The sequence below is a fragment of the Cetorhinus maximus genome, chromosome 19, assembly GCF_964194155.1.
Source record: "Cetorhinus maximus chromosome 19, sCetMax3.hap1.1, whole genome shotgun sequence".
In the NCBI taxonomy this organism is placed as follows: Eukaryota; Metazoa; Chordata; class Chondrichthyes; order Lamniformes; family Cetorhinidae; genus Cetorhinus; species Cetorhinus maximus.
In genome coordinates this window covers 12,523,946-12,537,607 of record NC_135897.1, presented here as the reverse complement: position 1 = coordinate 12,537,607, position 13,662 = coordinate 12,523,946, and the positions used below count along the sequence as shown (strand labels likewise).

The window sequence follows — 13,662 nt, the reverse complement described above, 5'->3', positions numbered from 1 at the left end:
TGTTATGACTCCTCCATGCATCACCTAAACTTACAGTAATCCACTTATTTATGGGCAATAAATGCTGGCCTTGCAGAGACACTCACATCCCAAGACCAAAAAATAAAAAAAATTAGGTCCTCCGGGACCAACGTAAGGAACTTTGTACAGGCCGTCAAGAGAGAGAGAGAGAGAGAAAGAGAATGAGCAATTAACATTACGAAACGCTACACTTATGCTATTTTGTTTATATATTCTTTGAAAAACGAGACTTTTTTATCGAAGCTTTTCGTCTTGCACTCATCAGGACATTTTGCAAGGATACAAATCCAAGGGAAACAACAAATTTATACTGTATGAGAAGAGAGTGCTGATTGGTTGGCAAGTCTAGAATGCACTGCCTGGAGGTGTGGTGGAGTCAGGCTCAATTGAAGCATTCAAGAGGGCATCAGATGCTTATTTAAACAGAAAAAATGTGCAGGGTTACAGGGAAAAGGCAGGAGAATAGCAGTGAGTCATAATGCTCATTCAAGGAGCTGGGCCCGAATGGCCTTTGTCTGCACCGTAACAATTCTGTGAAGTGGACGCTGATTAGTAGAGGTGTTGCCACGAAGAATGCACCAGTTGATGGTGATTGACAGTTAACTGCCAAGCATCGTTTGAAATTTAAACTAGGCAACTTGACTCTGATTGGTCAAGGCATTGTCCAGGGAAATGAGCCAGTAAATAGCTGTCACTTATTTTGTTTAGCCAAAACAGGCGCAATGTGTGTACATGTTCTTGCTGTCTGCAAAGAACAGGGCCCTGTGTATTAATGCATGTAGCTTCTAGTACATGCAAATGAACAATACTGCGAGCCAGACTGACGATCTTAAATTGGTTGTCAGTGTAATTCTTAGCACACTAAGGGTTGTTTAGCAAATGTTGTCCAATTGCGGAATCACATTTAGTGTTGGACACTGTGCTTTGAGTTTTGCAAGCACAGGCTGATTATGTACAGTCTGAACCTTGCACGGTACGAACAGTGGAAGGGATATGCTGTTTGATATCATCCACTAATCTTTGGGGCATACAGGTTACATTCCTCGCATCACACTGGCACTGAAATTCATATACCACTTTATTCATTAGTGTGATGGGCAGAATGTCTTTTTGGCTTGACGGCTGCATCCTGTTAGTGGAAAATACCACTCATGCTGCTACTGCATAGTAGCAGCGTGAAACAGCTAGCTTCACTTGTTGCTCAAATTTTTGAGATACCTTGCCCTTTCAGGGTAATCTGAGATAGACTGAGCACTTTTCAGGGCTGAAAGTGATGGCCTAGGGCTGTTCATGAGTTTGCGTAATATACAGCACAAAAAGATCTGATTAGGGTAGCCATTATCCCACAGGATGTCTTTGATGCGCCGTACTTCGGAATCATGCTTGCATGGTGAGGAAATGGATCGGGCCCTATTTATGAGGTTGCCACAATGGCCAATCTTATATTGCGTGGAACTGTAAGAATCCCAACGCATATACTGACCAGTAAAGGTAGGCTTGAGGTAGACTGTGGTAGACAACACCCTGGCAGATTTCTCAACTAGTATGTTAAGGAATGTTATGTTGAGTGCTCCATTTCAAAGGTGAATTTGAGCACAGGATGGAGCCCATTACGACATGCAAGGAAATTGTTACATGCAGCTGCGGATTTAAAAATAGCAAATGTATCATCCACATATTGGAAATATGGAAGGGGTAGGAGGTTAGGTGTCATTCCATTGCAGACATGTTTCTCATGGAACCCAACGAGGGTGTTTGTTAGAGTTGGGCCTCTCAACACAGATGTTTGAGAGACGGGATCCCTTGGCAACACCGTCTATTTGGGCATACATGGTGTCATTAAAACTGAATTCAACTGAGCAAGTTCCCGAGTTCATAAGCTCAATGAATACTGATTCATGCAATGGTGCGGGTCTAGATCGCCATGATAGAGTTGTAGTGAAAATACCAACGGCTTCCTTAAGTGGAACATTGGTGAATAGGCTAGCAATGTCAAATGAGCACATGGACACAGCACTGCTATCGATGCGGAAGTCCTGTAAAGTCTTTGCAAATGTGAAGGAATTCTTCACCGTGTATGTGGAAAACTTGCAGAAAACTGGTTGTAACAATGCGGCCATTTGGTAATTTCATGCTGTGCAGAACCAGTCATGGATAAGGTAGGGTATAAAGGGACATCACTCTTGTGTGTCTTGGGCAGCCCATACATGCTCAGACGCAGCAAGCCGTGAGGACAACCCCTGTCATATATATCACACGGCAGCTCTTCACTCCTACACAAGTACAGCAAGCATTTTTTAAGCTCATTTTTGAGCAAGGCTGTCCAGTCATGTTAAGCGGCAGGTCCAATGGATAGGAATTTGGACCCATCATTAAGAATGGCGTGCGTTTCGTTGATATAGTCATGTTTGTTGAGGATGACTATTCCCGTCTTTTGGTCAGGTTTACAGATGTGTATGTCCGGGTTGATCTTAAGGCCTCACAACACTGTAAGACATTCGCATTTGCATGTGAAATTCAGACAGGTTATTCAGAATCCCGCAATATGCGTGTGTTGGATCAGCCAAGTGCACTTTCAAGGATTCAGCATCTTCATTGGGTTCCCTGAGAATCTCACCATGGCAGAATTTTAAAACAATTAATAAAATCCTGGAATGATTGTTATAAAAAACAATCTGGTTCACTAATGCCCTTTAGGAAAGGAAATCTGCCATCCTTCCCTGGTCTGGCCTCCATGTGACTCCAAACCCACAGCAATGTGGTTGACTCTGAAATGGCCTAGCTAGCTATTCAGTTAGTGCAATTAGGATTGGGCAACAAATGCTGTCCTTGCCAGCAATGCCCACACCCCATGAAAGAATAAAGGTGTCTGAAAGCAAAAACATGAAAACAAGATACAGACTAGCATTTGGCAAAAACAAGAATCAAAATGGGGGACAGAGTTCACTGTCTGAGGTTGTTGAACTCAATGTTGAGTCCAGAAGGCTGTAAAGTGCCTAATTAGAAAATGAGTTGCTGTTCCTCAAGCTTACGTTGCATTGTTGAGAACCTAAAGTGACCATAATTAAGGCAATGCAAAAAGGGACATTACAACCCGCTCCTGGAAATCAGTATGGTGCTATTCAAGACCAAGTTGGTGACTTAACTGTCTGTCAACGCTCATCAGAAATCATGGGCTTTTGCATTGGAGGTGCTTCCTATGTCAACAGGTAGACTGTTGAATTAGCCCTGGAATATATCCACGAAATACAAAAGACACAAGGTTCCATGAGCAAATCAGAAAGAGAGGTAAAAGAGAGTCAGGACGCCATACAGTAAAGACTGCTACAGGAATGTATACAACCCTATCATCCTACTGGCGTGAACATCCCAAAAACACAGTTAAAAAAAAGTATTAAAAGGTGTGTTACTCCACAACTCTCTGAAGTTTTAACCCCAATAATAAAGGGAACATGATGAGTGGAGGGATTGACTAACCTCACCATTGGGATTGTCTGAGTGGATCCTAAAGGTTTCTCTGCATATTTAACCAATTAGTTCTGTTGAAGAGTCATACGGACTCGAAATGTTAACTGTGTTCCTCTCCGCAGATGCTGCCAGACCTGCTGAGTTTTTCCAGGTATTTTTATTTTTGTTTTGGATTTCCAGCATCCGCAGTTTTTTGCTTTCATCTTTTTATTTTAAATTTAATATTGTTGTTTAAATATAAATATTTCTGATCCAGGGATTAAAAAAATGGCATTTCATAATGATTTATAAGCTGATAATGATCATTAGAAAGAATCTGTTAGAAGGTTAGATTTAATAAACATCAAAGCAAACTAGAATTAGAATTTCGCTTTGTTTTATAATTGTGTATGTTTGGTGTTGATACACTGTGTTGAAGAGTGCATCCAATAACTATTGAATTGTAATCACCTCAGAGTTTGTACCAGTTTCTCATTTTAAAAAGAGAACTTTGCATTTCTTTAGTGTCTTTCATGACCTCAGGTCGTTCCAAAGTGCCTTACAGCCAATTAAGTACCATTGACGGTAGTCAATGTTGTATTGTAGGAAAAGCAGCAACCAATTTGTGCACGCAAACTCCCACAAACCACAGTGTGATAATGACCAGATAATCTGTTATAGTGATGTTGAGTGATGGATATATATTGACCAGGGTACCAGGAGAACAACCCCGCTTTTCATCAAGATAGAGTCATCAGCCAGGATTTTCCGTTCGTCGGCCAGGCACGGCAGGTGGGCCCTGGAGCAGCCTGGAGATGGCCCACTGCCCACGGTCGGCCCCCGGCTGCGATTTCACACTGACTGGCCAATTAACGACCAGCCAGTGTGAAACGCGTGCTGAGGAGCTCAGCGCTGCTGGGATGGGGGCAAGAGGACGTCAAACCCGGAAGTCTGCGCATGCGCAGGGGAGCGCATGCTGAAAGCTCCCTGAGGGCACAGAGCTACCTCAGGGAACTGAAGAATTTGGAGAAACGAAAATAAAGATTTTAAAGATGATATAAACATGTCCTCACTTATGACCCAGTCACACGAAGAGGGACATGTTTAAAATGATGGTGAAAAACATTTAATGGATTTTTATTTACCATTGGAAACCTCATCCCGCCCATGGATGAGTTTTCATTAAAAATGCAAAGGCCACCTGGCCTACTCGCTCACCCATCAAGGACCTTAATAGACCTCTTAATAGGCCAACTCTCGCATGCACCCGCCGACTGAAAAATCGTGAGTGTGTGCGATGACGTCGGGATGTTTGCCCGACGTCATCGCGCGTGATTTTATGCCCGATCGGGTCGGGTGCATGCCTGCCCAACGAATGTAAAATCCTGCCCATGGGATCTTTTAAGTCCACCTGAGAGGGCAGAAGGCAAAAAGGTTTAACCTCATTGGAAATACAGCATGTTCTATAGCACACCACTGTTAAAGCCACCATGTAACAGACTAGTCAGATTCTAAATCACTGTGTGCCAGACTGGTCAAATTCTAAAGTCACTGTATACCAGACTAGTCAGATCCTAAAGTCACAATGTACCATACAAATCAGATTCTAGAGTCACCGTTGTTATGATCCTAGCTGATGTTACTACTGGACAAGCCTGATTCCAGGGTGGAACCCGGCTTGATAGATCCTAATTTTAATTTTTTGTTTAGATATGTGGAGAGTGGTTACTGAACAGAGTCACAGGAGTCAGCTGATAAACTTTTAACAAAAGAATAAACATTTAATAAACAAGAAAAGATGAACTATATTACAATACTCCTTCACCCACGACTATACAGATATATATAGATTCGTAAGGATAACACAAGTTACAAAAGCTATCTTATACTCTAATGTTCACAATAAGTACACAGTCCATGTAAAACAATTGGCAACCAGTGGTCAGGCACACCACACTCTGAAATCAAGTGACAGATGCCACCCCAAACAGATGCTACGGATCTCTCATCACCTCTCCCCAGACGCTTGTCATACCTTGAGCCAACCGGTCTCACTGAATTCCGCCTTTCACACGAGGGTTTCCAATCTCCGCCCTTGAAGAACTTGCTTTGGAATCTTCTCCAAAACCAACGCATTCTCTCAGACGCCTTCCACAAGAGTCCACCTCCTGGGTTTCGAATTCTCCTTCCGATGTTCCTCTCCCCCGAATCGCCACATGCGTTCAGGTTTCCTTCCACGCCTTCTCTGTCAAATGTTCAGCTGTTCCAACAGAACACCACTGCTTCACATGCCCATAGTATAGAGTTACAGAGCTTTGACTGTCCCCTTGGATCTTCTGGTTTCTAGCAAGCCTATATTGCTTTAAATTTGTGCCCTGCCACTTCTGCCTTTAAGCTTTGTGCCATTCTCTGCTCCTCATTCTTAACTTCACTTAACAGGACCTTTTCCAGTTTTCTATCCTGGTCTTATGACTTAACTGTTCTCTTGGGACCTTTACTGTTCCACTCCCTGGTTTTGGCGATTTCTTCTTTGGATTTTGGAACCTGCTCTGTGCAATTCTCTATCTTGTCCCCTTCTGCTGGTCACTGCTTCCAAATTTACTTTGGGACTTGCAATCTGTCCCTCTCTTAAGCTGCTTCTGCTGGCAACTCGTTTCAACCTTGGAGCACACTGACCAACTGCACTCAAACTGCACTGAACCAGAACTATTTTTCTGTCTCTGTGGGGCCTCTGGTAACTTGGCAACAGCACAGTTTTTTGTACCGTGTGTTTGTTTTACCTTCCCCTCAAGAGTCGTAAGACCTTAATTAAAATTCAGGCATCTTTTAAAGTGAAACTAAAACTTCCCCTTTTATTGACGCACAAATACAGAAACCAATCAAACTTAACTTAAGGCTAGAACTCATTCCTAACACCCACATATACAAATATAACTTACATAAACTCTCTCTATTTCCTGTCCCAGACGAGTCAGATTCTGAAGTCACCGTATACCAGATTAATCAGATTCTAAATTCACATGGACCAGATTAATAAGATTCTGAAGTCACCATGTACCAGAACAATCAGTTTCTAAAGTCACCATGTACCAGACTAATCAGATTCTAAAGTCACCGTGTACCAGCCAATCATATTCTAAAGTCACCATGTACCAGCCAATCAGATTCTAAACTCACCTCGTACCAGATTGGTCAGATTCCAAAGTCACCGTGTACCAGATTGGTCAGATTCTAAAGTCACCGAGTACCAGACTAATCAGATTCCAAAGTCACCATGTACCAGACGAGTCAGATTCTAAAGTCACCATGTACCAGACTAATCAGGTTCGAAAGTCACTGCACACCAGATTGGTCAGGTTCTAAAGTCACCGTGTACCAGACTAGTCAGATCCATAACAGCATATCATAATTTTCTTAAATACCTTAATGGCTCCATACTGCACTCAAATTCACATTTGAAAAGGAGCAGTCAAATTAACTCTCTTTCCTTGATGTATTAGTTCAGAAATCTTCCAGGGGGTTCTCTAAAGTCACCATGTACCAGACTAATCAGTTTCCAAAGTCACTGTCAAGCCAAAAAGACATTCTGTCCATCTCACAATTGAATAATGTGGTATATGAATTTCAATGCCAATGTGATGCTAGGTATGGAAGCCGTATGTCCCAAAGATTGGTGGATCGTATCAAACAGCATGTCCCTTCTGCTGTGCGCAACGAGCAAGGTACAGACCGTACCCAACCAGCCTGTGCTTGCAAAACTCAAAATACAATGTCCAACATCAGATATGATTCCGCAATTGGAAAACATTTTTAAATTAATCCTCAGTGTGCTAAAAATTACACTGGAAACCAATTTAAGATGGTCAGTCTGGATCGCAGTGTGGTGCAATTGCATGTACTGGAAGCTACATATATTAATACACATTGCCCTGTTCATTGCAGGCAGAAAGAACACATACACACACTAAACTAAATAAGTAATAGCCATTTGCTGTTTCATTCCTCAGGGCAATGACTAATCGGAGTCAAGCTTACTGCTTTAAACTTCAAACGTTGCTTGGCAGTTAACTGTCAGTCACCATTAACTGATGCATCCTCCATGGCTGCACCTCTACCAATCAGCGTGCACTTGCCAACCAATCAACGCTCTCTTCTCATACAGCATTAAGTTGTTGCTTTCCCTGCCATTGGTATTATTGGTTTTGCTCTGATGAGTGCAAGACAACAGCTTTGACAAAATGTCTTTTTACAGCAACGCTAGTCAGATTCTAAAGTCATCTTGTACCAGCCAATCAGATTATAAAGTCACCACAGACCAGACTAATCAGATTCTAAAGTGACCATGTACCAGACTAATCAGATTCCAAAGTCACCGTGTACCAGACTAGTCAGATTCCAAAGTCACCGTGTACCAGACTAGTCAGGTTCCAAAGTCACCGTGTACCAGACTAGTCAGATTCCAAAGTCACCATGTACCAGACTAATCAGGTTCCAAAGTCACCATGTACCAGACTAGTCAGATTCTAATGGTACCGTGTACCAGGCTAATCAGATTCTAAAGTCACCGTGTACCAGACTAATCAGATTCTAAAGTCACCGTGTACCAGACTAATCAGATTCCAAAGTCACCGTGTACCAGACTAATCAGGTTCCAAAGTCACCATGTACCAGACTAGTCAGATTCTAATGGTACCGTGTACCAGGCTAATCAGATTCTAAAGTCACCGTGTACCAGACTAATCAGATTCTAAAGTCACCGTGTACCAGACTAATCAGATTCCAAAGACACCGTGTAGCAGACTAGTCAGATTCTAAGGTCACCATGTACCAGGCTAATCAGATTCTAAGGTCACCGTGTATCAGACTAGTCAGATTTTAAGGTCGCGTGTACCAGATTAGTCAGTTTCCAAAGTCACCGTGTACCAGACTAATCAGATTCTAAAGACACCGTGTACCAGATTGGTCAGGTTTTAAAGTCACCTTGTACCAATTAGTCAGATCCATAGCAGCATATAGTAATTTTCTTGAATACCTTAATGGGCTCCATACTGCACTCAAATTCACATTTGAAAAGGAGCAGTCAAATTAACTCTCTTTCCTTGACGTATTAGTTCAGAAATCTTCCAGGGGGTTCTCTAAAGTCACCACATACCAGACTAATCAGTTTCCAAAGTCACTGTCAAGCCAAAAAGACTTTTTGTCCATCTCACAATTGATTAATGAGGTATATGAATTTCAGTGCCCATCTGATGCTAGGTATGTAGGCCATATGTCCCAAAGATTGGTGGATCGTATTAAACAGCATGTCCCCTCCGCTGTTCGCAACATGCAAGGTACAGACCGTACCCAACCAGCTTATGCTTGCAAAACTGAAAATACAATGTCCAACATCAGATCTGATTCCACGATTGGACAACATTTTAAAAATAATCTTCAGTATGCTAAAAATTACACTGGAAACTAATTTAAGATTGTCAGTCTGGATCGCAGTGTGGTGCATTTGCATGTACTGGAAGCTACATATATTAAATAGACAGTGCCCTGTTCATTGCAGACAGAAATAACACATACACACACTAAGCTAAATAAGTAATAGACATTTGCTGTTTCATTCCTTAGGGCAATGACTAATCGGAGTCAAGCTTACTGCTTTGAATTTCAAACGTCGCTTGGCAGTTAACTGTCAGTCACCATTAACTGGTGCATTCTCCATGGCTGCACCTCTACCAATCAGAATGCACTTGCCAACCAATCAGTACTCTTTTCTCATACAGCATTAAGTTGTTGCCTCCCCTGACATTGGTATTCTTGGTTTTGCTCTGATGAGTGTAAGACAAAAAGCTTTGACAAAATGTCTTTTTTCAGCAACGCTAGTCAGATTCTAAAGTCATCTTGTACCAGCCAATCAGATTATAAAGTCACCACAGACCAGACTAATCAGATTCTAAAGTGACCATGTACCAGGCTAGTCAGATTCTAAAGTCACCGTTTAGCAGACTAGTCAGATTCTAAAGTTACCGTTTAGCAGACTAGTCAGATTCTAAAGTCACCGTGTACCAGACTAGTCAGATTCTAAAGTCACCGTGTACCAGACTTGTCAGATTCTAAAGTCACCATGTACCAATCTAGTCAGATTCTAAAGTCACCGTTTACCAGACTAGTCAGATTCTAAAGTCACCGCGCACCAGACTAGTCATATTCTAAAATCACCGCGTACCAGATTGGTCAGATTCCAAAGTCACCGCGTACCAGATTGGTAAAGTTCTAAAGTCACCGTGTACCAGATTGGTCAGGTTCTAAAGTTACCGTGTACCAGATGACTCCGCCGTGTTTTGCTTTAATCAGATTCGAAAGTAGCCCTGTACCAGCCAATCAGATTCTAAAGTTATTGTGTACCAGACTGGTCAGATTCTAAAGTCACCATGTAGCAGACTAATCAAATTCTAATGTCACCGTGTACTCGACTAGTCAGATTCTGAAGTCACTATGTACCAGAGTAATTAGGTTCTAAAATTATTTATTACATAGAAAGCAATTCCTTTGGCAGAAGATGAATGCTGCTTTAGATCTCCCTAGACAAATCAACATTAAACCATTAAATAGCAGGAATGGAATCGGTTTCATTTGTAAAGCACGCATTAAACAATCAGCCTGGCCCCAACCCAACCTCACGCTGGGGAGTGACCTTTCCCCTGTTGCTCTACCACAAATGGTGTTTTCCTTTGAAAGGTAACAAGGTTTGCTCCTAGCTGAGTAGCTGGGATGAGTCAGTTACTTTAATCCCAGTTAGTGTTGTATTCTGATCTGAATAGATTTGCTGTTTTTCTATGGATCATTAATCCAGTTCCCATTTTGCCTAATGTCCTCCAATCAAAGGTTTTCCTGGTACTACTTTCTCCTGAAGGAATTTCCAGATCCTGGATGATGGCATTCCGAACACTTCAGCCTAACCACGCGTCCTTCTGGCTGAGGTGGATCATCCGTCCTGTTGAACTGGTTGCACTCTTGATAACTTCCATCCACCTGGCGAAAGAGTTAATGAAGAGTTCAGTAATTAAAAGATAACACAGAGACAACACTGCAACACGTGCAAGGTTTTAGGTGATGACTGAACTGTGCGAGTAGCTGAAGCACTCCACATGTGGATCACATGAATCCTGACACCATTTCCCCACCGCCCATGTGGCGTTTCCATCACCTCCCACAACTATCCAGCCCTTCAAAACCCAGGTAACTCAGTCCGGATTATGCTTATCTTTCATATTTACTGATTTGATACTTGAATTTACTGAGACTGACCACTGTTGCCTCGTTGATGGATAACTCTGAAACCACCTCACCAAGATCTTTATGCAAATTAACAGGAGTGTTATCTGTAGTGGGCGAGACTCCATAATATAGACCTACACAGGTTGAGAATTTGCACACTGTTCTACCTCAATTCTAAAGTTATTTCCACCCCTCAAAGAGTCACTGTCTCAGAAGACACCCAGGATATGTTGATTTTGATCCAATACAAAAACTTGCTGTTGTCCATTTAATAACTTCAATTTTCCTTGGCAGGGGTGAGCAGCAGTATCAAGCTGCCTATATCCTAACTCTGATCAGGTCCCATTCACCCATCAACCCTGTGTTCACTGATCTTTACAGTGGCTCCCTGTCTGTCAATGCTTCTAATTCTCCAACTTAGATGAATTATCCTCATGTTTAAATGCATCACTGGCCTCACTGCTCCCTATCTCCATAACCTCCTCCAGCCCCTCAACACTAGATCTTTGCACTCCTCCAATTCTGGCCTCTTGCGGCCTCCGAATTCCATTGTCTCACTATTAGTTGTCATGCCAGAGTTCTTTTTGATCGCACAAGATTGAATTGGTCTACGAGATAACGAGACGGTGTAAAACAGTCTTAACTTTACGTATAGACGCCCCTACTGGGGGGTGGGGGTGGCAAACTCCAGTTAAAAAATTGTAATGTGAGGAAAATCCAACCCAAGTACAAACCAGTGGGATAGGAACTCAATTAATGCAGTGAATCAAACTATCAGTGAAAATAGATGCAGGTGCCACAATACCATCTAGATAAGTGAATGTGAATTTGCCTGCAATGAGTCACCAATATAAATAATTCAACTGCGGTAGTTTGGTGTCTGGTATAGCTAATCCTGGATTTTTTTAAATTTCTTTCGTGGGATGTGGGCATTTGTTGCTCTTGAACTGAGTGGATTGTTAGGCCATTTCAGAGGGCAGTTAAGAGTCAACCACATGGCTGTGGTTCTGGAGTCACATGTAGGCCAGACCAGGTAAGACGGCAGATTTTCTTTCCTAAAGGGCATTAGTGAACCAAATGGGTTTTTACAGCAATCGACAATGGTTTCATGGTCACCATTACTGAGACTAGCTTTATATTCCAGATTTATTAATTGAATTTGAAGTCCACCAACTGCTGTTGCTGAGCATTAGCCTGGGCTTCTGGATTACTAGTCCAGTGACATTATAACTACGCCACCATAATCCCCATGGAATAGACTGACACCTGATGCACCAAGTCTAGATATGGATTTGTCAGAACATGACATGTCGATTATAATCTCTACCAATTACTGCAATGCTAAGTGTAAGAGTTCAGTCCTACACCTTAAGACATGCCCTTTGCCCTGACATGGAGAGATGAAATCTGAATCTCACCTTTCAAAGGTGTACTCGCTCTCTGCTCTGAAGAAGTAGACGTGAGATTTGAACTGCAGCTTGAAGACGTAATCTTTGTGAATGCGGTCAGTGTCTGCGGGCATGCTCGCAATGTAGCCTAACAATGGAAGACTAGCCAGGGGATAGTCATCCTGTAAGCACCAACAAATAACAAACATATTAATACATTATTTTAGCAAATAACCAATAAGCAATAACCAAGGATGTAAGGCTCACACTCTGCTTTATGCCTTTCAAATGCAACTCAAACAGTAGTTCAGCAGTAGGGCACAGTATAAACCAGGGAATACTGGGAGCATGCAAGAAAGGCACGGCAATAATCATGGGTGATTTTAAAACAAAAACAGAATTACCTGGAAAAACTCAGCAGGTCTGGCAGCATCGGTGGAGAAGAGAAGAGTCGATGTTTCGAGTCCTCACGACCCTTCAACAGAACTGAGTATAGTTAGGAGAGGGGTGAAATATAAGTTGGTTTAAGGTGGGCGGGGGGAGAGAGAAGTTGAGTGGGGGGGGTGGTGGTTGTAGGGACAAGCAAGCAGTGATAGGAGCAGATAATCAAAAGATGTCACAGACAAAAGGATCAAAGAGGTGTTGAAGGTGGTGATATTATCTAAGAAAATGTGCTAATTAAGAATGGATGGCAGGACACTCAAGGTACAGCTCTAGTGGAGGTGGGGTGGAAAGACTGACAAGGTATTAGTTGTAGATTTTAAAATAATGGAAATAGGTGAGAAAAGAAAAATCTATATAAATTATTGAAAAAAACAAAAGGGAGGGGGAAGAAACAAGGTGGGGATGGGGGGAGGGAGTTTAAGATCTAAAGTTGTTGAATTCAATATTCAGCCCAGAAGGCTGTAAAGTGCCTAGTCGGAAGATGAGGTGCTGTTCCTCCAGTTTGCGTTGGGCTTCACTGGAACAATGCAGCAAGCCAAAGACAGACATGTGGGCAAGAGAGCAGGGTGGAGTGTTAAAATGGCAAGCGACAGGGAGGTTTGGGTCTTTCTTGCGGACAGACCGCAGGTGTTCTGCAAAGCGGTCGCCTAGTTTGCGTTTGGTCTCTCCAACGTAGAGGAGACCGCATTGGGAGCAACGAATGCAGTAGACTAAGTTAGGGGAAATGCAAGTGAAATGCTGCTCCACTTGAAAGGAGTGTTTGGGCCCTTGGACGGTGAGGAGAGAGGAAGTGAAGGGGCAGGTGTTGCATCTTCTGCGTGGGCATGGGGAGGTGCCACAGGTGGGGGTTGAGGAGTAGGGGATAATGGAGGAGTGGACCAGGGTGTCCCGGAGGGAACAATCCCTACGGAATGCCGGTCCACTCCTCCATCATCCCCTACTCCTCAACCCCCACCTATGGCACCTCCCCATGCCCATGCAGAAGATGCAACACCTGCCCCTTCACTTCCTCTCTCCTCACCTTCCAAGGGCCCAAACGCTCCTTTCAAGTGAAGCAGCATTTCACTTGCATTTCCCCTAACTTAGTCTACTG

The 13,662-nt window shown here is 42.8% G+C and overlaps 1 protein-coding gene across 5 annotated transcripts in view; it reads right to left on the bottom strand.

The window, feature by feature from the left end:
* Positions 1–5,223: 5,223 nt before the first annotated feature.
* The window catches only part of farp2 (FERM, RhoGEF and pleckstrin domain protein 2), a 188,895-nt gene continuing 180,456 nt past the window's right edge, over positions 5,224–13,662 (bottom strand). For 3 of the 5 annotated variants that reach the window (XM_078563521.1, XM_078563524.1, XM_078563523.1), the window contains exons 25-26: positions 12,156–12,307; positions 9,969–10,491 (exon numbers count right to left, since the gene is read on the bottom strand). In XM_078563521.1, coding sequence (XP_078419647.1) covers positions 10,410–10,491; positions 12,156–12,307 — 234 coding nt within the window. In that variant the 3' untranslated portion in view covers positions 9,969–10,409. Of the gene's footprint in view, positions 6,891–8,500; positions 10,492–12,155; positions 12,308–13,662 lie in introns of those variants that run through there. The other 2 variants (XR_013579581.1, XM_078563522.1) reach the window with 2 other exon arrangements.